Source organism: Spermophilus citellus (genome assembly GCF_964194105.1).
Source record: "Spermophilus citellus genome assembly, chromosome: X".
Taxonomy (NCBI): Eukaryota; Metazoa; Chordata; class Mammalia; order Rodentia; family Sciuridae; genus Spermophilus; species Spermophilus citellus.
The window spans coordinates 135,825,575-135,851,182 of record NC_138190.1 but is presented as its reverse complement, the minus strand read 5'-3'; the positions used below and the strand labels follow the sequence as shown (position 1 = coordinate 135,851,182).

The 25,608-nt window shown below is 43.6% G+C and overlaps 1 protein-coding gene across 1 annotated transcript; it reads left to right on the top strand.

The window, feature by feature from the left end:
- Positions 1-460: 460 nt before the first annotated feature.
- On the top strand, positions 461-1,926 carry SOX3 (SRY-box transcription factor 3; the record flags this gene model as incomplete). The annotated part of the gene is given in 5 exon segments (XM_081277643.1): positions 461-484; positions 488-538; positions 540-563; positions 565-669; positions 673-1,926. Coding segments are annotated over 5 exon segments (1,458 nt in total).
- Between the last annotated feature and the right edge of the window lie 23,682 nt (positions 1,927-25,608).

Below are 25,608 nucleotides of genomic sequence, written 5' to 3'. Positions count from 1 at the left end.
GGGAGGGCTTCTTGGAGGCGCACCCCAGGGCACCTCTGTTGCGCCTTGAGTCCCCCAAGCCCGCCTGGGTAACTGGCGGTGCCTAGTATCCCTAGCGCTGGCAGCAGAAGTGGTTGGAGGTCCTCTGTGCAGACAGCGGGAAGCTTTGCAAGCTGGTCCCGGAATGGGGCGCTGGTCCGCCCTGACAGGGTTGCAAAGTTGTTTTCGGAACCCCGCCGGCGCCCCTCTGCCCCTCCCCCCAATCCTGCTCGCGCTCCCCATTCCCCCCCTCCATCACCTCCTCGGGTTTCCTTCTTTCAAACTTTTTGAGACCCTAATTGGTGGTCTCTGAGCGGGTCTCCGGGACTCCCGCCTCCTGAATAACTCTCGTCACGTTATTCGGCCCAAAAGGGGCGTGAGGGGTGAACCAAAGGGCTCCCCCAACTTTTTTTTCTCAGCTGGGCCAAACGGGGGCTCGCTGATGATTGGCCAGAGCTCATCACAGTGAGCCTGTCAATCACGGGGCCTACGGGTGGAGAGGGGCGGACCAAACCCCAACCCCCGGGGAATCCGAGCAGGTATATAAAGGGGCCCGGCGAACTTCCGACCAGGCTGCGAATACTACCAGCTCAAGACAGCGCATCAGGTGCGTGTAGCCTGCGGGTTCCCGCTGACTTGGCGCGGAACGCTTAGGCAAGCCTGTCCTTCCCGCTGGCCCTCCGGCCCCCAAGCGTCCCTCCGACGGAGTCCCCAGGCCTTTTCACCGTGGCCGCTCCAGCCCCTGGAGCGCCTTCTCCTCCCGCCACGCTGGCGCACCTTCTTCCCGCCCCGGCAATGTACAGCTTGCTGGAGACTGAGCTCAAGAACCCGGTGGGGCCACCCACCCCAGCAGCAGGCACTGGCGGCCCTGCAGCCTCCGGCGGCGCAGGCAAGAATAGCGCGAACGCAGGCGGCGGCGCGAACGCAGGCGGCGGCAGCAGCAGTGGCGCAAACGGTGGTGGCGGGGGCAGCGACCAGGACCGCGTGAAGCGGCCCATGAACGCCTTCATGGTATGGTCCCGCGGGCAGCGGCGCAAGATGGCCCTGGAGAACCCCAAGATGCACAACTCTGAGATCAGCAAACGCTTGGGCGCCGACTGGAAGCTGCTGACCGACGCCGAGAAGCGACCGTTCATCGACGAGGCCAAGCGACTGCGCGCCGTGCACATGAAGGAGTACCCGGACTACAAGTACCGGCCACGCCGCAAGACCAAGACGCTGCTCAAGAAGGACAAGTACTCCCTGCCCAGCGGCCTGCTGCCCCCCGGCGCCGCCGCCGCCGCCGCAGCTGCCGCCGCCGCCGCCGCCGCCAGCAGTCCTGTGGGCGTGGGCCAGCGCCTGGACACGTACACACACGTGAACGGCTGGGCCAACGGCGCGTACTCGCTAGTGCAGGAGCAGCTGGGCTACGCGCAGCCCCCGAGTATGAGCAGCCCGCCGCCGCCGCCAGCGCTGCCGCAGATGCACCGCTACGACATGGCCGGCCTGCAGTACAGTCCCATGATGCCACCCACGGCCCAGAGCTACATGAACGCCGCGGCCGCTGCCGCCGCCGCCTCGGGCTACGGGGGCATGGCGCCCTCGGCCGCCGCCGCTGCCGCCGCCGCCTACGGGCAGCAGCCCGCCACCGCCGCCGCAGCTGCCGCCGCAGCGGCCGCCATGAGCCTGGGCCCCATGGGCTCGGTGGTGAAGTCGGAGCCCAGCTCGCCTCCGCCCGCCATCGCGTCGCACTCGCAGCGTGCGTGCCTCGGAGACCTGCGCGACATGATCAGCATGTACCTGCCACCCGGCGGGGACGCGGCCGACGCCGCTTCTCCGCTGCCCGGCGGTCGCCTGCACGGCGTACACCAGCATTACCAGGGCGCCGGGACTGCGGTCAACGGAACGGTGCCGCTGACCCACATCTGAGCTCGGGTCGGCGCTCGTCGCCCTTCGCCCCCACCCCGCCCTGCACCCCCAAGTTGGGACGCCTTGTTGTTTAGCTTTGCTTGCCTGGGACTGTTGCCTTGTACCGAAGATGGGGAGGACTTAAAAGTTTTGCTGTAGCTGTCGGGTTTTGTACAAAAGCAAAAAGTCAGGAGCAGCGGAAATGGGACTTTCTAGAGCTGCCTGCCCCTCGCCGCTGCCCCTCCCTCCCCCTTTGTAGGCTGGGAATCGCTGTAATGTTTGCAAAGAAAAAGCAGCCCCCTCCTCCCCGGGTTCTTCTGTTGCATTTGAAAATGTTGTCTCGTTAGTTTGCTATTAATCGAGAAATGAGTGAATGGGAGAAACGCTCTCGGGTGAGGCTGGCCTGAGAAATGCAACGCCCCCGCCCCCAGTCGCGTTGCATCTGTTTTCCTCGTGGGGTTTTTGGGGGCTGACCGCGCCGAGGGGCGCGGCAGCTAAAGCCAATGTTAATTTATAGCCAGGTGTGCGTGTGTCTCCCGCCTCGCTGCCCCTGGCCGGGGGACAGCTTCGTCCAGCCCGCATTTAGGCTGTTGAGTTGGTGATTTCTGCCGTGAACTGTTTGCTATTTCGTCACGCTAATGTGTTCGGATTTCGTTTGGGCGGTGGGGAAGGGGCTATTTTGTTTTCAGGTTTTTCAAGATTTTACTTTTAATTCCTAAATGAGAGTACAATAAATTTTATAACCAAGATGATGAGTCCTGATAATTTTGCGGGCCCGAAACTTTAGGTGCGGGTTGGGGAGGGGACTCAAGCTCGGTTTTATAACAGGTTCCACCCTGGGGGCTGAGTGAGGCTTGGGGAGGCGACTGTGATCTGAAATGTTTTGTTTTTGTTTAAACTAGTCGTGATCCAAAAATACATCAGCTCCCAATACTCTCGACTGAGAAATATTCTCAACCGGAGAAAGCGGTTTGGCTTCTGCAAGCGTCTCCTGGGAGCCGACACCACACTAGCCGAGGCGCACACCCCCCTCGCGGCCGCGCACTTGTTGATTGCGGTGAGCGTCCGCGGAAGCAGTGCCTGCTTCTGCAGCCACCACGGGCGGGAACGGGACACTGGCGGCCGCGAAAACGACCGACCAAAAAGGGCACTTTTACCTTTGTGCACTGGGGCGGGAAGACACTTGAGCCGAGCTGAAATATTTACAAAACCAAAACCCTTCGGAAATCTCAGTGATCCTATTAAAAATAAATGGTTACAGGCATCCCCAGCAGGAAATAGATACATTTTCAGCGAGGTAGCAGAAGCGGTGGAGTGAGCATTCAACACTGGAAGCTTTGGTTTTAAAAAGTACATTTTGATTTGAAAAAAATTTGAAAACTCCGCCCATGGCTTGTTTTTAACTTGTCAACGCAGTGCACTTGTTTTCTTGAGGAGGCTCCCTCTCACTCCGAGCCTCCTGGAGCTGCTTTCGGCTCCCACCCCCTCACTTTCCCCCTGTCCCTGACCCTTGGCTATTCCTGTGTGTCCCCCGAAGGGTCCTTCGTTTCGCACCCGACCACAGGGCCCCAGCGTATCTGTTTGGGGCCTAGGAAGAAAACAAATAGAACCAGTGTTTTTTTACCCCCTCCTCAGCTGTTTGAGGTGATTTCCTTAATCCCTTTAATCCTGTTACCTCGCTATCCCAGAATAACTAAACTCGGCCTTTCCAATAAGCTTGGCCTGGTGCACTGTTTTTATCCTCATCCACTCCTGACCACAGGTTTCTTTGCTTGAGGTCTGTTGGGACCCTAGGCGACAGAGTCTCCCGTAAATTGGTCCGAATTCCACATTTCCAGCCGGCTTTCTTTGTGCGGACCAGCCATTCACCTGCGGGCCTGGGCGGGCCTGGGGGGAGGGGCGGGGGCTTTCTGAGGCTTCGGGGGGTCGTGCCCGCTTTTTACACATCACTGCGGATCCTGGAGACTAAACCCACCCCGCCTCTCCAGAAAGGTCGGGTCTCCCTGGGAAGGCAGTGTTACCCCTCCCCCGAAGATGCACTGCCATCCCTATCCTGCACCCCATCCCCCACTGTCCAGCCTGGGGTGGGAGGCAGCGGCTGTGGCTCTTCCTCCAGTGCTCTTCTATGGCCTGCTGCGTCCTTGCTGGGCCTCTAACCATTCCCTCCACTCCCCATTGCAGGGCCACAGACCTCCAACCCCTACTGGCCGGCCGTAGAGGCTTCAACCCTTGGAACTGTGGTTGGAGCAAAGCCCCAGGCTGCCGGGTGGGTGAACCTACACTTCTGCCTCCCAGCACTCGTGCTCCAAAGTCCCAGCGGTCGTTGGAAACTCTTGTCATAGCCACCTCCCTATTCATATCGTTCACAGTGTTTGAATTCACTAAAATACCTGTTCATAGGTCACTCTGGGTCTCCAATTGCTAGCCACTGTGGACTCCAGTTTGGTCTGAAAGGACTCCAGGAAAGGGAGGGTAAAAACAAGCAATTCTCCCCACTGAGCGGGGCGGTGCCAACGGGGGAATAAACTCTGACACTGCTTCTTTCGAAGAGCCCATTGTGCTGCTGCCTTCTTAGAAGTGCCAGGGTCACCCTTTCAGCGTGTCTCACATACTGCTCACTCCCTCTCTAAACATCCATGGCTTTGTGCTCCACTTTGTCTGATTTCCAAATTGCCTTTAAGAAGAGAAAAGATTTCATCAATCAGCACATTTGGAGGATTTAAATACAGATGAAAGATAATTTTTTTTTTTTTAACTTCAGCAATAGGGAAGAGGGCTGAACTGAACTGGAACAAACTTCCATCCTCTAAGCCAGAGTTTTCAAACTGGAGTCCCCCTCCTTCCCTCCACAGGTCTACAGGGCAAGTGCACCTTAATCTGTTCCATAGATTTGTGGTTCTGGCTAGGTTTAATTTGAAATAAGAGTTCTGTTGCTCAAACAGCAACAATAACAGAACTCCAATTCCTCCTGCTTCCCCTTGCTTGTTTTATATATGAGGAAACCGCCTTGGAAAGGAGAAATAAATGACTGTAGCTCAAAGGTGCTTAGGTGGTTATGCAGCCCATTCCAGCTAGACTCCCAGGCCTGGAAGGATTTTCTCTGCTCCTCAGGACACAAAAGGTAAAGAGAAACCGATGAAATCACAGCCCCAGCTGCCTCACAAGCCCATAATCCAAGGAGGTCTCTAGAGAAAAGAGGTAATTCTCGACACAGAGATACCTAGTAGTCACGGTTTGACCACCAGGTCCCTACACAGGGAGAAAGGCTAGCTCATCTTTTAGCTTGGGGACAGGAGCAGAGCTACTTTTAGGAGGAATTATCCTTCAGGGAGATTTACTTTCTTGTCTTCTGACTACACAACTTCTCTGTTTAATTCCCCCCTTCTAGAAATTTGTGGAGGTGGGAGTGTCTAAACTACAGGCAAGATGTACAAACAACAATGTTCCTCACTGTCCTTCCTTGTAATACTTAAAAGTTACAACCAACCCAAATGTCCAATAAACGAGGAAAGGTTAAGTAAAATGTTTTTTTCTAAAGTCTACTTTGCAGATATTAAAATTGTTTACAGAAGGATTTTAATACCAGAGGAAAAGCTTAATGCAAAGCAAAAGAGCCAAAGATGCACAGTACCGTATTCAGTGTGTATGACCTTAAGCATTTATACAAGTACATATGACTGGAAAAACATGCAAAAAATGCAGGGCAGTATTATGAATCCTGGCAAATCTTCCTGGTCGTACTTTCCAATTTTCTCTAGTAGATTGTATTCCTGTTTATTACCGGAAAAGGCAAGTTTAAGATATGTTCTGTCTCTATCATGAATACAGAAATGTGTGTACTTGTGGAAGAGGAGAGTTCAAGCCTTTCCTTTGGCTGTTTTGGGGCGAGGAAGGGGGCAGGGAGCCCCAGGAGCAGTAATCCTCTAGCTTTTCTCGGGGTTGGGGCCTGTAGTTAACACAAGCAGGAGGAGCACACCAGAGCAGCCCCCTGCCAAGTCCCCTCCTCAGTCAGCAGGAGCAGGAGCAGATTAGTGAACTGCTCCGTCATTCTTCAGACCCACTCACTGGAGAAAAAGACCTCCTTGGGTGCCAAGCTGAACAGCCCGGGGCCACTGAGGAACCCCAAGGTACAAAATCTCAGGGGCCTGAGCAGCCCTCACTGTCTTCCTGGGAGGGGGAAGAGAGCTATCACAGGGATGGGATTCCAGGGGAGGGAGAAGAAAGGCAAAGTGGATACCCACAAGCTGAAGAGAATACAACATGCTGTGGCCCTCCCTCCCCATCGCCACCATGCTAGTGTGCACCACTGCAGCCCCTTGTTTGGCTACTGCCATGGCCTCCTATCTCTTCTCCATGTTTCCAGTCTGCCCTCCCACTAGAGTGAATCCCTAGAGTATTGACTCTATTTTCCAAACATAACTCCTATCACTTTTACTTCCCTTCATTAGTAACTTTTCTGGTGGCCTCCTGTTGCATGCTCTTAGAAAAAATATCCTATGTCCTCCAAAACTTTGCCTAATCTAGTTCCTGTCCACTTCTCTGGGCTCAACTTCTTGGATCTCTATGCTTCCCTTTCTTATCCTGGCCAACATGCCTTTGAGAAATGTTTGTTGAATAAATAAATCATGGTTTGTAGTAGTTTTATATCTAAACAAATGTTCAAGTTCAATAATTGTCTTCAAGATTATTATGTGCAGCACTTACTATTTTTTTATATTGACAGAATTTTCCTCCAAATCCATGTATCATGATTTCCTATCAAGCAGGGAATGGTGGTGCATGCCTGTAATCCCAGCAGCTGGGGAAGCTGAGACAGGAGGATTTCGAGTTCAAAGCCAGCCTCAGCAATTTAGCAAGGCCCTAAACAACATAGTGAGACCCTGTCTCAAAATTTTAAAAAGGCCTGGGGACATGGCTCTGTGGTTAAGCACCCTTGGGTTCAATTCCAGGTATAAAAATATAAAAAATAAAGATAATTTAAAATATTTCCTATTAATAAAACTTACTAGCTAAAATATGTGGTTTCTTTCCCACCTCAGGACTTTTGCACTTTGTGTTCTCTTTGCCTGGAACGTTCTTTTTTGAGCTCTTCCCTCAAATACTCCAGTGTCACTCTGAACATCTCAGTTCAAGCATCACTTCTCCTGAGAAGACTTCCATGATGCCATCTCCCTGAAGAGGGCAGAACCCCTTGTTAGGAGCTCTCATAGAAATGATCCTAGTAAGCATTTTGTGTGATTCTGCTTGTTGTCTGTCTCCCAGGTTTAAGTTCAACATGGGTCAAGACTACATTGATTTTGTTCATCAACACTTAGCACAATATCTACTCCATAGTAGGCTCTCAAGAACATATGTGGAGCACTGTGCAGGGTGACACACACCTGTAATCCCAGTGACTGGGGAGGCTAAGGCATGGGAATCACAAGTAGTTTGAGGCCAGTCTCAGCAACTTCTAGCTATGGGCTTTTGAGGACAGCATTTACTCTTAGCTTCAATTTCTTGAGAGTTCAAGTGGGAACAACTCTCTGGTTGTGAAGAGTCAATAAAATGATACTTTGAAGGCTGAGCAGTGCCTGGCACAGTCATTTTGACTGTGTGTTAGCTCTTGGAATCACCTTGCTCAGCAACCTCTGTTGATCTTTTGGGGAGGAGCTAGTGCCTGCTGATCAGATCCCATACTTCCCACTGTCCTGAGTGATGCTTTCATTGCTGATGTCAGTTCTTTTTTAAAAAAATGTATTTTTTTTTTAGTTGTAGGTGGACACTATACCTTTATTTCATTTTCATGTGGTGCTGAGGATTGAATCCAGTGCCAGGCGGGCACTCTACCACTGAGCCTTAGCCCCAGCCCATGATGCCAGTTCTTGGTATGAAAAGAAGGCAAAATAAGACCTCGCCATTAAAAATGAATAAACCATATGACACCCAAAGCACAAACACAAAAGATAAAATAGATAAATTAGACTCCATCAAAATTTAAAATGCTGGGACTGGGGCTGTGGCTCAGTGGTAGAGTGCTTGCCTCACATGTGTGAGGCACTGGGTTCAATCCTCAGCACCACATAAAAATGAAATAAACAAAATAAAGGTGTTGTGTCCATTTACAACTAAACAAAATATTTTTTAAAGAAAATTTAAAATGCTTGTTTCAATGGATACCATCAAAAGAGGGAAAAGAACCCACAGAATGAAAGAAAATATGTGCAAATGGTATATCTGATCAGGACTTTATATTTAGACTATAAAAAGACTCATAAAACTCATTTTTTCTTTTGGCAGTGCTAGGGATTGAACTCAGGGCCTGTGCATGCTAGGCAAGTACTCTACCTACTGAGCTATATCCCCAGCCCCCCTAAAACTCAATAGTAAAAAGATAACCCAATTAAAAAGGGGCAAAGGACTTGAATAGGCATTTTTCTTTTTAAAAAATATTTTTAGTTGTAGACGGACACAATATCTTTATTTTTATGTGGTGCTGAGGATGGAACCCAGGGCCTCACACGTGGCAGGTAAGTGCTCCACCACTGAGCTACAACCCCAGCCCTTGAATAGGCATTTTTCAAATGGAGATATACAAATGGACAATAAGCATAGGAAAAGATGCCAGACACTATTAGTCATCAAGGAAATGTGAATCAAAACCACAGTGAGATACCACATCACACATAGTAGAATGGCTAAAATAATAGTTTAAAAAATAGACAATAACAAGAGTTGCTAAGGATGTGGAGAAATAAGAATCCTTATATGGTGCTGATAAGAATGCAAAATAATCTGGAGATAAATCTGGCAGTTCTTCCAAAGCTAAACATTGACTTACCATATGATTTAGCAATCCCACATCAAGGAATAATCAAGAAAAATGGAGGCCTGGAGTTGTAGCTCAGAGGTAGAGCACTTGTCATACAAGTGTTAGGCACTGGGTTCGACCTTAGCACCACATAAAAACAAATAAAGGCATTGAGTCCATATACAACTAAAAAATAAAAATTAAAAAAAAGAAAAATGGAAATACACATCTACAGAAAAATGTGTACACTAAGGTTCTGGAAACTTTAATAGCCAAAAAGGGGAAACAACTCAAATATCTATCAACTAATTAACAGATAATATAATGTGGTATAGTAATGCAATGGAGTATTATTCTGTATTTAAAAGAAATCAAATATTAGTACATCCAAGGGTACTATACACAAATATATTTCCTTTCTTTTCTTTTTTTTTTTTTTTTTTTTTTTAGTACTGGGGATTGAACCCAGAGGGGGCTTTACCACTGAACCACATCTCCAGCTCTTTTTATTTTTTATTTTGAAACGGTCTCACTAACTTACTTAGGGCCTCACTAAGTTGCTGAAGCTGGCCAAAACTTGTGATCCTCCTGCCTTAGCCTCCTGATGCTGCTGGGATTATAGGCATGTGCCACCATGCTCAGCCATACGTATTTCTTTACTCTTTTGGCTATCAGCTAAGAGGACCTAGAAGCAAAGATATTCCAGTAGCCAGGAGCACACCTAATACCCAAATCTTTGTTTCTCAGTAAAAGGAATCAGGGATGTTTGGGAAAATGACTCATTTTAGGACTTGGGCCAGCAAAAAAAAAAAAAAAAAAAAAAAACGTGTCTGGAGCATTTTGTAGTACTAGAACATAGAGAAAGTTACATTTATAGTTTGTGCCCTTTATAGGGTATTGATTCAACATCTGAGCAACCATCTTAAATGTTAACCACCATCTTATGTCTTATGTCTTACCCGCACTCCTGCCACCCCTATTAGTGACCTACCCCATGGTACCATAACCCTAAGCCAATCCCAGAAGGACAGGACCTCTCGACTCTGCAGAGCCCCATGGTGCCATCAACCTAAGCCAATCCCATGCTATTCCTACCTACCTACCTCTGACACAAGCACTCTGAGCCTATCCCATAGCGTCACAGCTACAGCTCCAAACCCCTACCCCACAAAAGTTGAACACCCCAACATCTCGGGGCCTCTCTCCTATATGGAGAGATGTGCCTTTAATTGTCAGCTCTGACAAATAAATTCTCATGTGTATCTCTGTCTAGTCTCTTTCATTTCCCACTCTCCCATTTCCTGGTTCCTCACTTTCCTTTCACCCTTGATATGATGTGATGAGAATTATATTTTACTTCTGTGGTCTTTCTCCCTACAGCCCACATTCCCAGTCTGATCATGAGTAAAATATCAGAAAAATCCTATTTGGGGGACATTCTACAAAATACCTGGCAAGCGAGTTTCAACACTCTCAGGGTCATGAAAAACAAAGAAAGTCTATGAGAAACTGTGCCATTAAAGAGGAACCTAAGGAGGAAACTACAAATATACTGTAAATTTATTATTGGATCTTGATGGGATCCTGGAATGAAAAAGGGACTTCAGGGGGAAACTGGGAAATCTGAATGAATTATGGATTTTCTTTAATAATATTTCAATGTTGATTCTTTAATTATAACAAATAGCTGGGTGTGGTGGTGCATGTCTGTAATCCCAGCTACTTGGGAGGATAAGGCAGAAGGATTGCAAGTTTGAGGACAGCTTAGGCAATTTAGCAAAATCCTGCCTCCAAGTAAAATTGTAACAAATATGCTAAACTAATGTAAGATGGCTGAATAGGGGAACAATCCACACAATCTTCCCAATTTTTCTGTAAATCCAAAATTGTTCTGAAAACTAAAGTTTATTTTTTAAAAAAAGAAATGAAGTACTGATACATATTACAACATACAGCAACCTTGAAAAGATTACACTAAGTAAAAGAAGACAGACATGAAAGACTATATACATTGCATGATTCCACTTACATGAATGTCCAGAATAGGCACATCTTTATTTGCTTTTTAAATTTTTATTGGTGAAATTTATACATAATAATAGGCTTCACTGTGATCCATTTACACCCGCACATAGCATAATTTCATCTAATTCATTTCCTTCTTCCTCCCCTTTCTCTCTCCTCCTCCCTTTCCTTATTCCACATCCTTTACTTTACTTGTCCACTTCTATTTCCATGAGATCCCCCCTTTACCTCCTTTTCTCTCACATTTCCACATATGAGAGAAAACATGACATTTTACTTTCTGAGTCTGGTTTATTTCACTTAGCATGGTATTCTCCAGTTCTATTCACTTTCCTTTGATCTTCTTTATGGCCAAGTAATATTCCATTGTGTATATATACCACATTTTCCTTATCCATTCATTTGTAGATGGATGTCTAGGTTGGTTCCATAATTAGCTATCATGAATTGCACTGCTATAAACATGGCTTTGCATGTATCACCATAGTATGATGATTTCAGTTCTCTTGGATACATAGCAAGGAGTAGTATAGCTGGGTCATATGATGACTCCATTCCTAGTTTTTTGAGAAATCTCCATACTGCTTTCCAAAATGGTTATACTAATTTTCAGTCCCATCAACAATGTATATAAATGTACCTTTCCCCCTGACATCCTTGGCAGCGAGTACTGTTATTTGTATTATAATGATTGCATTCTAACTGGAATGAGATAAAATCTCAGTGTAGTTTTGATTTGCTTTTCCCTGATTGCTAAAGATGTTGAACATTTTTTCATATATTTGTTGGCCATTTGTATTTCTTCTTTTGTGAAATGTTTGTCTAGTTGATTTGCCCATTCATTAACTGGGTTATTTATTTTTTGGTGTTAAGTTTTCTGATTTTTTTTATGTATTCTGGATATTAATGCTCTGTCAGAAGAGTAACTGGCAAAGATCTTCCCCCATTCCATAGGTTCTCTCTTCACACTCTTGTTTCCTTTGCTATGAACAAGCTTTGTAATTTGATGCCATCTGATTTACTAATTCTTGGCATTATTTCCTGAGTGTTAGGAATCTTACTGAGGAAGTCGTTGCCTATGCCTGTGTGTTGGAGTGTCAACCATGTTTTCTTCTAGCAGTTATAGAATTTCTGGTCAAATTCCTAGATTTCCTCAGTTTCCTCCTGAAGTCCCATTTTCACTCCTTTTATCCCATCAGGCTACAATAATAAATTTATATTACATTTTGTAGTTTTTCCCTTAGGTTACTTTGTTTTTCAGTACTAGGAATTGAAACCCAGGAATATACTTTACCATTGAGCTATACCCCCAGTCCTTTTTTACTTTTGAGACAGGGTCTCACTAAACTGCTGAGGCTGGCCTCAAACTTGCAATCCTCCTGCTTCAGCCTCCCAAGTCTGGAGTTACAGGTGGTGCCCAGCTGAATGGGCACATTTTTAGAGACAGACCGTAAATTAGTACTATCCTAGCCTGGAGGGGTTGAAAAGAAATGGGGAGTGACTACTTATATGTACAGGAGGATTCTTCTGGGGGTAATGAAAATATTCTGAAATTGATTGTAATAGTGATTGCACAGGTTTGAATATACTAAAAACCACTGAACTGTATATTTTACAAGGACGAATTTTATGGTATTGAGTTATAACTCAATAAAGCAGCTATTTTTAAAAATGCCTTGGGACTCTGGTGGCTGGTGGTAGTAGAAGTGTTTGGGAGGCAACCTCTTTGGTACTAGGGGCCGCTATATCCACCAGCTGCTACCCTAAAACCAACAACATTCTCCTAATAGACTGTTAGAGAAGGAAGAGTCCTTTGGAAATCATCCAATCCAGCACCTTCACTTTATATACAGGGAAGCTAAGGACCAGAGGGACACAAAGAAACCAAATTCCTGTAGCCTGTTAACACCAGAGGCAATGAACTAGAGCTTGGATATTCTGCCTTTCGTTCAATGATTGCTACAATTACCCCCAAGCTTCCTTTAATAAAGTTTAATATGTTTATTTCCTCCCTTTACCATGAACATCTTCTCCGTTGGAGAACAGACAGAAAAGGGCAAACCAGTCCCAAAAGAAAAACAAAATAGTTTTTGTTGTTGTTGTTGTTGTTGTTGTTGTTACTGAAAGCCTGAAATTAATTCTCCAGTTGGGATTCTTATGGTAACAACTCTGCTCAAGACTCATTTAAAAAATGAGCATGTTTCTGTTAAAGAAAATTTTCATTAAGAAAAAAAGGGCAAGTTAAAAAAGTAATTAAGAGTTCATTTCTTTTTAAAATATGTGATTCTCTAAGGAAATGTCAATAGAATTTAACAGAAGTTTAAATTACCATGTATATTTTACTCTTAGATTTTATTAATTGATAACAAATATGCTTTTATTTGTGGATCTTGGCAATCCCTGATAAGCAAAAATAAAATACATATAATGCTTACTAAGCATTATTGGAAACATTTAATGCACTTTAATTTTTATTTAAATAAAACCATTAAGGGCTTTTGAGAAAACAAAACAGGAGCTGGGGTTGTGGCTCAGTGGTAGAGTGCTTGCCTCACATGTGTGAGGCACTGGGTTCAATCCTCAGCACCACATATAAATAAATAAATAAAATAAAGACATTGTGTCCACCTATAACTAAATATATATAAAAGAAAAAAGGAAACAATACAGCACTACATTCTAAGTAGGGCCACATTGTAGGTAAGTGTTCTACTGCTGAGCCCCATCCCCAGCCCATAGGACTTTGGAAATATGTTTAAAAGTTTAGTTAAAGCCCATGATTTAGCTGGTGCACACCTGTAATCCCAGCAGCTTGAGAAGCTAAGGCAGGAGGATTGCAAGTCCAAAGCCAGCCTCAGTAAAAGTGAGGTGCTAAGCAACTCAGTGAGACCCTGTCTCTAAATAAAATACAAAATAGGGCTGGGGATGTGGCTCAGTGGTCAAGTGCCCCTGAGTTGAATCCCTGGTACCAAAAAAAAAAAAAAAAAAAAAGCCCATGATTTATTTATTTCATAGTCATTTTTAGAAACTGCCCCCATTTTCAGTACTAGGGATTGAATTCAGTATAGAAGGCAACCTTCTATATGTTAGGAAGTGTGTAAATATCTGGGGACAATATGAAGACATAGGACTGATAATGCAGGTTTGAAGAAAGATCACCAGAGAAGTCTGCGTTGTGATAGAATGTACTGGGAGGCATTCTACAGCAGAGCCAGGGCCCATCAGCAAGCCAAGGAAGGGACTTCCTAGAGAAGAGAGCATTTAAGCTGAGCTTTAGAGTGTATGTAAGACTTTCACAGGAAAAGAATGGATGGTAGACATAATGAGCATACAAAAGATACAGTCAAACATCTCAGTGTCGGGCTGGGGTCATAGCTCAGTGGTAGAGGGCTTGCCTAGCTAGCACATGTGAGGCACTGGGTTTGATCCTCGGCACCAAATAAAAATAAAATAAAGGTATTGTGTCCATCTAGTATAAAAATATTTTTAAAAATCTCAGTGTCGAGTAACTTCATGTGGTCAAATAACACAGCTGCAGAGGAAAGAGGTGGAGGGATGTTATGAGAAATGTAGATGGAGGAGAAGAAAAAGTCCTACTCACTTGCCTTGAACACCAAGCTAAGGGTCTTGGCTTGATCCTGCACTCAGTGGGAAGCACAAAAGGATTTTGATCAGTGCTTTGTAAAGATCAAGTTGGCTGTAGTGTGAAGGACAAATTGGAGAAGGAAGAGACTAGAGATGAGAGATTAGCCAAGAGGTTGTGTGGTTTCAGATCAGGCAGCACAGAAAGACCTAACTGGGAGGCAGTAGTAGTGAGAATGCCAAGTGGCAGGATCAAAAGGTAAGAGTCTCTACTTCTTCCTGGCTAGGGGTGACTAGAGAGGATGAAGGCATTAATAGGGATAGAGAGCACAAAAAAGCAGTCTAAGTTCTTAAAGTAAAAAGAGTAAATTTTTATATATGACTTTAGTACTGAGTTTGTGTATAATGACATTTGTATACACATAGCTTTTGTTAAAATAAATTATGGCTCCATCAAAGTTAATGTTTTGTTTGTTTGTTTGGTACTGGTGATTGAACCCAGAGGGACTTTGCCACTGAGCCACATCCCCAGCACTTTTTATGTTTTATTTTGAGACAGGGTCTCGCTAAGTTGCATAGGTCCTTGCTAAGTTGCTGAGGCTGGCTTTGAACTTGTGATCCTCCTGACTCAGCCTCCCAAATCACTGGAATTACAGGCATGCATCACTATGCATAGCAATTAATGTGGTTTTGTAGGTTAAGAAAATCCAATTCCATCAACTATCATGATCAGTTGGAAATACTTGGATTTGTTGTGTTATCAATTGTTCAATTGAAATATCATTATTTGTAGCCAGGCACAATGGTGCATGCCTGTAATCCCAGCGGTTTGGGAAACTGAGGCAGGATGATTGTGAGTTCAAAGCCAGCCTCAGCAACTTAGTGAGGCTCTAAGCAACTCAGCAGTCTCTAAGTAACTCAGCAGTCTAAGCAACTCAAGCAGTCTCTAACTAAAATTTAAAAAGGGGCTGGGGATGTTGCTTAGTGGTTAAGGACCCTTGGTTCAATCTCCAATAACAAAAAAGAAAAGAAGTACCATTATTTGCAATTACATAATGTGAAACATTCAGAAAAGACCTCAGGCATCTTCTAAAAGATTTCTCTACATGGGCTGGGGATGTGGCTCAAGCAGTAACGTGCTCACCTGGCATGCGTGCGGCCCGGGTTCGATCCTCAGCACCACATACAAACAAAGATGTTGTGTCCGCCGAAAAATAAATATTAAAATTCTCTCTCTCTCTCTCTCTCTCTCTCTCTCTCTCTCTTTAAAAAAAGATTTCTCTACAGTCTCTATGCATAGGAATAAGCTGTCTATAATGTCAAAAGCCCCAGACAGCTCAGCAAAATTGGAATGGTAACAAGCTCCCGTGCTCACACCCTAGGGAGGATAGTGATGTCAACACCTGCAGCAGACCTGACAGAGCTGTCTTTCAGTCTGTCTGCAGGCTCTGTTTACATTCTGCAGGTTAGATGGAAACATGCCTACCACCACCAACCCCTGAAAAAGATCTCTGGGTCAACTTGACATCTCCTAGACTCTCCACGTACTATATTTCTTCTGCTATCAAGCTCTCCTGCTATGTCACATTATATATAGTTTCCTTGTGAAGAATAAATAAAGCTGAGTGTGTAAACAACATATGAACTCTAGAGATGTTGCCAGTAATTATGAGCAGTGAAAATCAATAGCAGATTTATTCAGAACTCTTTCAACAGGAACTTGTCCAATTTGGAGAGGGTTCAGGTTCATCTGCAAGACACCAATGTCTAGTCTTTAGTGAGATAAAATTGGAATCCAAATATGGTTGCAAAGCTAAGGAAATCTATTTTACAATGGGAAGTAACTGTTTGGGAGGCAATACATATGGATAACACACACACACACACACACACAGAGTAACACCTGTTTGACAGAAGGATTGTCTCTTCAATTGTTGAAGATCTCCAGGGTTTTAGCTTTGGTCCTTATACCAAGAAATACTTTCCCGAGGCAGCTCTACATTGATATTCCTACATGTTCAGTTCATATGGTTCTTTTGAGACTCAGACTTTGTATACGACTGCCTCCTGAGTATATTTACTAGGGTGTCCCCCAGTTCCTCTAATTTGACCAGATAACAAACCCACCATACTCTTTCTTAAAGGAACATTCCCTACTTGATTTTACATCTTAATTAAATAGCACAAGGTCTGCCTAGATGTCTCTTTTCCCTTTTCACTCCAATCAGAATCCATCAATTGTATATTCCCACTGCCTTATTTGGGGCTTATTTATAAATATAAGATTTTCACTGCTTATATAGATAAATAATTTATCTATTGCTGTCTAAGAAATTATCCCAAATGTTATCAGTATAAATCAAATAGATACTTACTGCCTCCAGTTCCTATGGATCAGGATCTGGGTGTGGCTTAGCTGGCTTAGGGTCTCTTATAAGACTGCAGTCAAGGTTTACTGGGATAATATCCACTTCCAAGGTCACTGATGTAGCTGTTGGCCTGCTTCAGAAGATCCACTTCCAAGCTCACTCAAGACCCTAGTCCAAGGCTGACTTTTGACCAGAGATATTAGTTACTTGCTATCTGGGCCACTCCACAGGACAGCTCAAAGATGGTGGCTGGCTTCAAAGTCAGTCTTCATGTAACCTTGGAAGTGATATCTTAGCACATTTACTGTGTTTAGTTCTTAGAAGTGAGACACTTGGTCTAGCTCACATTCAAGGGGAGAGGAATATACTGGAACATAAGTATCAGGAGGCAAAGATCACTGGTGGCCACCCTAGAGTCCGTCCACCAGAGGGCCCTTGTCTTTTGTCTAGAATATAATTTATGTACTAGCATCTTATTTGGCCTCCAAGACTCCAGAGTTTCCCCACTCCAGGTCATCGTCCATATTGAGACCCAAGCAGTGTTTTTGCAAAACCAATATGATTATGTGACTCCACAAACAATAACAACAATAACAATAACAAAAACCTCATCTGTGCTGGCAACCTGTGCTACCCAAAGGGCAAAAATCCCAATTCCTTGACCCATTCAAGGCCTTTCACCATTCAGTTCTGGCTCCTTAGCTCTCTAGTCTCATTTCCCACCACCACACACACCCTCCCTACACCAATATCAAACTTCCCATGGTCACCAGGTTCCTCTCAAATAAGCCAGGTTTTTCTAGACCCTTCCACAAGTTCAGAGGAAGTGAAGAGCATATGCTGCTCTCCCTATTGGTGTTTCCTATCTCTCATCCTTCAAGGCCCAGCTTCACCCTACCTCCTCTTATATGCCAGGCCCCATTCTCCCTACCTTTGTTCTCCCTGAGCTTTTTGGAAGTAGCTCTATTTGAGATACTTACATAGTGCCTGACATATATACTATGAGACCTTTGATGCAGATTTGTCATTTTCTTAAATAAACTCAAATATACTAGAGCAGTACATAAGAAGTTCAAATGAGGAAGAACTTGAAAGACCTGAGAAGAGAAAGGAGAGCAAATGATTAAGGCCACACTGCTATTCAGTGGCAGAGCTAGAAATAACAAACCAGCTCCTCACACCAACTCAAGGGCTCTTTTTATTACGACTAAAGTACGTTTAGTGCTTCTAGTCTCCCTGTTGCCCTTGGATATCTAGGATTCTCTCAAAGTAGGAAAAACAGAAGTTCAAAAATAAGCTCACAGTAATGCTTCTCTTCCTCTGGGTCCATGTGAGTTCTAATTCTGTCTCCAGCTGATGTGAACATAAACTTGGCGATGTGATGAGAATCACATTCTACTCTTGGGTAAAGAAATCAGAAGAAATTACATCTACTTTTCATTTTTGTTGGAAGGCTGAACTTGTTTGCAGGAGTTTATGGTCCCAAGAACCACTCTTTGGACCCTTCTGTTAGCTGCATTTTTCTCCATTTTCTTAGGTTCGTCCATCTCTATCTTTTCTGGGTAGGTATGTGGAATTTCCAGAGCTTCAGAACTCCAGGATCTTCACAAGAAACAGTAGAAGAGTCTCCTTTCCTACTTCTTCCTTTCCTACTGAATAAATCCTTAACATACCAAAAAGAGCTGTCTGAGAGATAACAGACTGGCAGCATGTGCTGCCTGAGTAGCTACAGCAGCAATGGCAATTCCAGTGACAGTCCAGTCTCCGAAATCAGCAAGAACGAGGAATCTGACAGGAGGTGCTGAGAAGGACTAAGCGGCAACGGCTCAAGAGGTGCTGATGGTGGGGAGGGCTGTGGCAGGGCAGCTAACGATATGGCCAGGTCCTTGCCACATACTATGTACTTGCAGCCAGCAGAGGAGAGGATTGGAATCCTTTAGGCTTGAAAGGGGGCAAGTGAGTTTGGCACTGTAATCCCCTCTTCCATAAAGTGAGGACAACAGTGGTACTGACTTTAAAGTGTCACTCTAAGTTTAAATAGGATGATGTATGTAAGGGGCTATCACACAGGAAAAATATTACCTTTATTATTCCAAACTTGGGAGATTGCAAAATACCCACCTTTCACCATAACCTTTGACACATCAACCTACACAGCTTCTCAAGCCAGATCTTCTCATTACTACCTATGTGATTTTAGACCTATCTCCTAACCTTTCTGAGCTTCTGATTTCTTTATCTTCTAAATGGGAATAATAATGGTATTGACTTTACATAATCATAATAAAGATGAAACAAAAAGCACAATACCTTGCATATAGGTATTACAGAATAAATTTCTACAGCCTCATGCAGCCTTTCTACAAACCTTTCTAAAGCCTCATGCAGCCTCTTTACTTTCCTGTTATAGTGGGAAGAGCCCAGACTTTGCCATCAGATAGGTCCCCATTTGAAATATATGGCATGCAGATCCAGAGACTCAGTGCCTGCATGTCAATCTCAGTTTTATCACTTACGAAGCTGCATGACCTTGGACAAGAATTTTAATTTGGATTCAAAGAGTTATCTTAGATTCTTTGCTTACATTTCCATCATTTCCATAGCACACACTAGCCATATAATATTCTTTGGTCTAAATTGAAACTTAGCAGTATACTTTTCCTAAATGGCTTCTGTATCTCTCTCTCTCTCTCTCTCTCTCTCTCTCTCTCTCTCTTTTTTTGTACCGGCGATTAAACCCAGGAGTGCTTAACCATGGAGCCACATCCCCAGCCCTATTTTGTGTTTTATTTAGAGACAATGTCTCACTGAGTTGCTTAGGGGCCCCCTAAGTTGCTGAAGCTGGCTCTGAGCTCGTGATTCTCCCGCCTCAGCCTCCTGAGCTGCTGGGATTACAGGCATGTGCCACTGTGCCTGGATGGCTTCTGTGACTTTTTTTTAATATTTATTTTTTAGTTGTAGGTAGACACAATATCTTTATTTTATTTTTATGTGGTGCTGAGGATTGAAACCGGTGCCTCATGCATGGTAGGCGAGCGCTCTACCTCTGAGCCACAACCCCAGCCCTGGCTTCTGTAATTTAATAACCCTTTTAGAAGCCCCTGTGCATTACTTACCTGTAAAGTGCTGATTATAACAGCACATACCTCACAGTTGAGTTGCTGAGATTTGGTTTCAATGTCAAGACCGATGATGGCAAAACACACATCAAAATGGTATGAAAAAGTCTTCTAATTATTATTATTTTTTTTAATATTTATTTTTAAGTTCTCAGCGGATACAACATCTTTGTTGGTATGTGGTGCTGAGGATCGAACCCGGGCCGCACGCATGCCAGGCGAGCGCGCTACGGCTTGAGCCACATCTCCAGCCCAAAAGTCTTCTAATTAAATATTACAGAGAGCAGGACAGGCTTCCCAGGCTGGCTCCAAACTGGCTTGTGCAAATAAAAAAGGACACTAGGCAGGGGTTCTTTTGATTGGTAGGGGGCTGGGACCAGGCTGCATGTTACCACTTGGAGTCAAGAGCTTGTGGGAGGGAGGCTGGGGTTGTAGCTCAGTGGTAGAGCACTCGCCTAGCACGTGTGAGGCCCTGGGTTCAATCCTCAGCACCACATAAAAATAAATAAATAAAATAAAAGTATTGCGTCCATCTATTACTAAAAAATTAGGAAAGAGAGAGAGAGAGAGAGAAAGCACTCTTGTGGTTCTAGTCCTCCCAGCACTAAAAAAGAAAGCACTGGAACATTCTTATCAGCTTGCCCAGATGTGGTGAATAATGAAAATAGGGAGGTAAAGCTTAAATGCTATCATGAGTCAAAATTTTAAAATGAACACGAAACCCCTTATTACATGCTATGACTCAATAAATGAGATCACAGGCAAAAAGTACTGAATGAACAGTGGCTGTTATCATTTAACCCACAAGACTTGATATAGCCATTGGCTTGCTTTATTGCAAGTTTGTGGTTTCCTTTTATTGGGGAGAGTACTAAACAGGCCACTGGGCAACCTGAGGCCTGTGCTTCATTAGTCCTAGTGAACATAGCTTAGCCAGCTCCTCTTTGGGCCCCTACTGTAATATGAGGGGGTAGGAAGGGATGTTTCGTAAGGCTCCCTGCAGGTCTGACAGTGTCTGAAAGCCACAGTGGTTGGCTCATTAAGTGGTATTACTGCAGAATGAAGAAACACTGGCTTTCCTTTTCAGCCTATTTTCTACCATGTCCCAGATGTTGTTACACCCCATGCTACTTGTCCCTTTAAGAGAGATTTAAACCAGCAGAGTAAAGAAGTAAACAAAAAGTAGAGACTGAAAAGACAAGCTCTAGCTTTAGTCCCAATAGATCAACTATTGTTCCACGACTTTCCCACAGTCTGAAAACATGCTACAGATCACCCTTGTCTGGAAGAACCCTGATTTCTCCATTCTTGCAAAGCATTCTCTTTTATGTCTTGATTGTAAAGACATGCCCACTTTGAAAAAAAAAATATTCAGTAGGGCTGAAAAAGGATAGGAGAGAAGAGAAAAAAGTTTCATAGATATAGAAAATTGTAGAAAGTAGTCCCCAGAAATTAGGAGACTGTATGTCACCTGCATAAATGGCTATTTCTATCTAAAGAATGTTTTCCACTGGTGGACACATTAGCATTGCCATGTGTGAAGGGGGTACCGGTTTGCAAGACAAGACTCAGAACCGCAGCAAGTCTTTGATGGACATTTCTCAGTGATGAATGAGGCTGAAAGACAGTTTCCCAGAGGATTGTAACTTGTTTGCTCAGAGCAATTCCTGATGTCTAAACTCTCAGATGTCCCTCAACTCAGCCACGCATCAGAATGTTCTTGTCGACAGTAACTTTCCATCTACTTTTGATCACTTTCTTCAAGCTTGTCAGCACTTCAATAGCAGTTCATTTGGGGAGGGCAGACTATGAAAGAGCACAGCAGACTAGTAGGCAAGCCACCCCCAGAGGACATTGCACAGGATCATGCTTGCTGAAAAAATTGTATGGCACTATCTACTAGCCGGGACTTACAGAGTTGACTTTCCATTTATCCTAGGGCAGCCCTGCACTCTAAGGTTGCTCATCTCCAGGCTGATCATTCCCTCTTCCTTCAACATCTTTCTCATTCTCATGGGTCCATGGCTCAACAAGCACTCTTGTGTCTCTCCTGAGAAAATGTTGCAATGTGTCTTCATCTATCAGCCTAGTCTACCATCCACAAGTGACATGCTAGTCCTCCTGGAAGGGGTTTGATTAACCCGGAACAGAGAAGGCCTCAATTCCCTGTAATGTAGAACAAACTTGACCAGCCTGGATGTCTTTGAGCTGGCAATATGTAAATATTGCCTAATTTAGCTCCTCAGTTCAGCGTCGTTTTTAAATTCTGATTCTGTCCAACATATACTTCCCAGATGCTGTTCTGTGGAGTAGCTTGGCCCAATCTCATATATATATGAAACATGGTGGAACATGGAATATACACGCGCGCGCGCACACACACACATACACACACACACACACACACACACACACACACACGGGTTATATATGTGTGTGTATAAATTCAAACTGATTGCCATTTTTGAGACTTTAAACAGTTAATTCTGAGCTTTGTGCAGTGGCATAGGCCTGTAATCCCAGCGGCTCAGGAGACTGAGGCAGGAGGATCACAAATTCAAAGCCAGCCTCAGCATCTTGGTGAGGTCCTTTAGCAATTCAGCGAGACCCTGTCTCTAAATAAAATATAAACAAGGGCTGGGGATGTGTGGGGATGTGACTCAGTGGTTGATTGCCCCTAGGTTCAATCCCTGGTACCAAAACCAAGAAATAAAAAACAAGTTAAGGGCTGGGGTTGTGGCTCAGTGATAAGAGTACTTGTCTAGTATGTGTGAGGCACTAGGTTCAATCCTTAGCACCACATAAAAATAAACAAAGTTATTATGTCCAACTACAACTAAAAAAAATTTTAAAAATTCCAGTCATTGGGTAAGTACATACTTATATTTTGTATTTTTCCCACTTGGCAATGGGAGTAATGAAAACACTGATTTCTAGTAAGATTCACTATTATGTTCATCTATAACTAAAAAACAGTTTTTAAAAACTTCTTTAAAAGTTGGCTTGTTTTTCTTTTAACACTTTCTTGAATTGGTGATGTTTCAGAGATTTCTTTTTTGCCTGTACATGTATGAAGGGCATGTATACCCTTATGCTGTCTTATGTACCTGAAACGGCAATGGGGTGAACACAGAAGGGCATTGGTTTTGGGGAAAAGAATAGAGATTGAATAAGAAGATGGGCTTCATAAGGGGTGCAGGCTGAGGAGGGCATTTATGCTATGCAATAAAAGGGAAGGGGTCTTGGGGGACCTATGAGGAACATGGGTAGGGTCCTCTCACCTGGCTAATGTTTTTGTACTTGCACCGACAGTCATCCCCTCCTTCCTTTCATGAGTGTTTGTGGTTGTTTTGCACTGGTGGTTACCACTAATGCTTTGCTGGTAATCTCAGCCCTGCAGAAGCCTCCCAGGTGTCTGGCTTCCTGTCCTCCCTATACATTCCTTCTGGGGATCAGGGGAGGCAATGAGGAATCACACCCTTAGGGGGTTGTTTGGTCATTTAGGCACTGCTCCAGCCAATGGAAGCCCAGGGGTAACTCAGACATCATAAACCACAACCTCGGCACATCTGTGGGTGTGTTGGGGGGGGGTGATATTGGAAAGGCCAAGATGCCATGATTGCAGAAAGTGGGTTTCTTTAACCCCCACATAAGGTGTGTTCCCAAACCGACTTGCCACTCCTCCTCTTAGCCCCATGTTTAATTCTATTGACCACATGGCAGAGATAGGCTGTTTTCATCCAAGTTGTTGCCCATGGCCACCCCACCAGTGGTTCATTCCCTATTACCCTTACCTAGGAATTTGGAAGTCTTACCTAACATTCCTCCAAAGTAATGTGGCTATTTTTAACACTCTGTGACTAGGGCTTGGGTTGTGGCTCAGCAGTGGAGCACTCACCTAGTATGTGTGGGTCCCTGGATTCAATCCTCAGCACCACATATAAATGAATAATGTTAAGGTATTGTGTTCACCTACAACTAAAAAAAATATTAAAACTCTGTGACTATGTGAATCATTATACTTGCCTTAAATTATATGCTTGTTTTTATATGACCCTTAAGCTAATATACATTTTTAAATGGTTCAAAAAATTAAAAGAAAATATTTCATGAAACATGAAATTTACACTCCATTGTTCATAAATAAAGATTTATTGGAACACATATATCCTCATTCAAGTACTGTTAATGACTGCTTTTATGCTAAAACAGCAAAGTTGAGAAACTGTATGGCTACAAATCCTAAATTCTTTTTCCTCTGGCCTATTTTGTGTGTGTGTGTGTGTGTGTGTGTGTGTGTGTGTGTGTGTATGTCTATGTGGTACTGGGGATTGAACCCAGGGGCGTTTTACCACTGAGGCACATAACCAACCCTTTTAAATATTTTATTTAGAGATAGGGTCTTGCTAAATTGCTTAGAATATCACTAAGTTGCTGAGTCTGGCTTTGAACTTGTGATTCTCCTGCCTCAGCTTCCCAAGCTGCTGGGATTACAGGCATGCACCACTATTCTCTGGCTCCTTAAGATAACATATGTTGGGCTGGGGTTATGCCTCAGTGGTAGAGTGCTTGCCTAGCACATGTGAGGCACCGAGTTCAATCCTTAGCACCACATAAAAATTAAATAAATAAAATGAAGTTTTTTTTAAAAAAAATTCCTATTTGAGAGGTGAGAGGTGAGAGGTGAGAGCAGTGAGAGGTGGAAGTAAAAAAAAAAGGAAAAAAGAAAAAAGAAAGAAAACATTTGTCAACTTCCTTGAGTGTTGGGAGTTTGTGATTTGGAAGGAATTGGTTCATTTCTTCTCAGTTGTTCAATTTATGAATATAAAGTCACTCATAGTATTCCCTTATTATTTTAATGGCTGCAGGATCTGTAGTGACATTCTCTATTTCATTCCTGATATTTGTGTTTTCTCCCTTTATTTCTGTCAGTCTTGGTGTAGGTTTACCAATTTTATTGATTTTTTTTTCAGTTGGCCTCATCGATTGAGTTGGAAGGTATTTTGTCCTCTTCACTTTTCTAGAAGACTGTATAGAATTGGTTTCATCAATTTCTTGAATGTTTGGTGACTTTCATCTCTGACAATATCTAGGCCTGGAGTTATCTTTGTAGAAGGATTTACTCAACAAACTCAATTTCTTTAATAGAGATAAAGCTATTCAAGTTATTGCCCTCCTGTAAGAATTTGATAGTTTGTGTCTTTGAAGAAATTTGTCCATTTGTTTAAGTTTTTGAATTATTTGCAAAAATTTGTTCATAACAGCTTTTTAACATTTTAATATCTGTAGGATATTTCATGATTTTTGTTTATTTCTGATATGGATAATTTGTATATTCTCATTTTTTCTTTATCAGTATAAGGTGTTTATCAATTTTTAAATAAAGGGATTTTTGGTGTTTTTATTTTCTCTTTTTTCTGTTTTCTATTTAATTTTTCCCAATGATCTTCAAAATTTCATTTCTTTCGCTCAGTTTGACCTTATTTGCTCTTTTTGTTCTAGTTTCTAAAGGTAGAAACATAGTCCATTGACTTAAGATCCTTTTTCCTTTCTAATATCAGTGTCTGATGCTATAATTCCCCTTCAATAGAGGTTTAGCAGCTTTCCGTAAATTTTGATGTGCTGTGTTTTCATTTCATTCAGTTCAGTTCGTTCATTCCTTCCTTCCTCTTTTTTTCTTTTTCTTTTTTCTTTCTTTCTTTTTTTTTTTTTTGCTCAGGATTAACTCCAGGGCTGCATGCATGCTAGGCAAGTGCTCTACCATTGAGTTATACCCCGAGCTCAAATGACTTCCTAATTTCTAATTTCACTTTCGAGT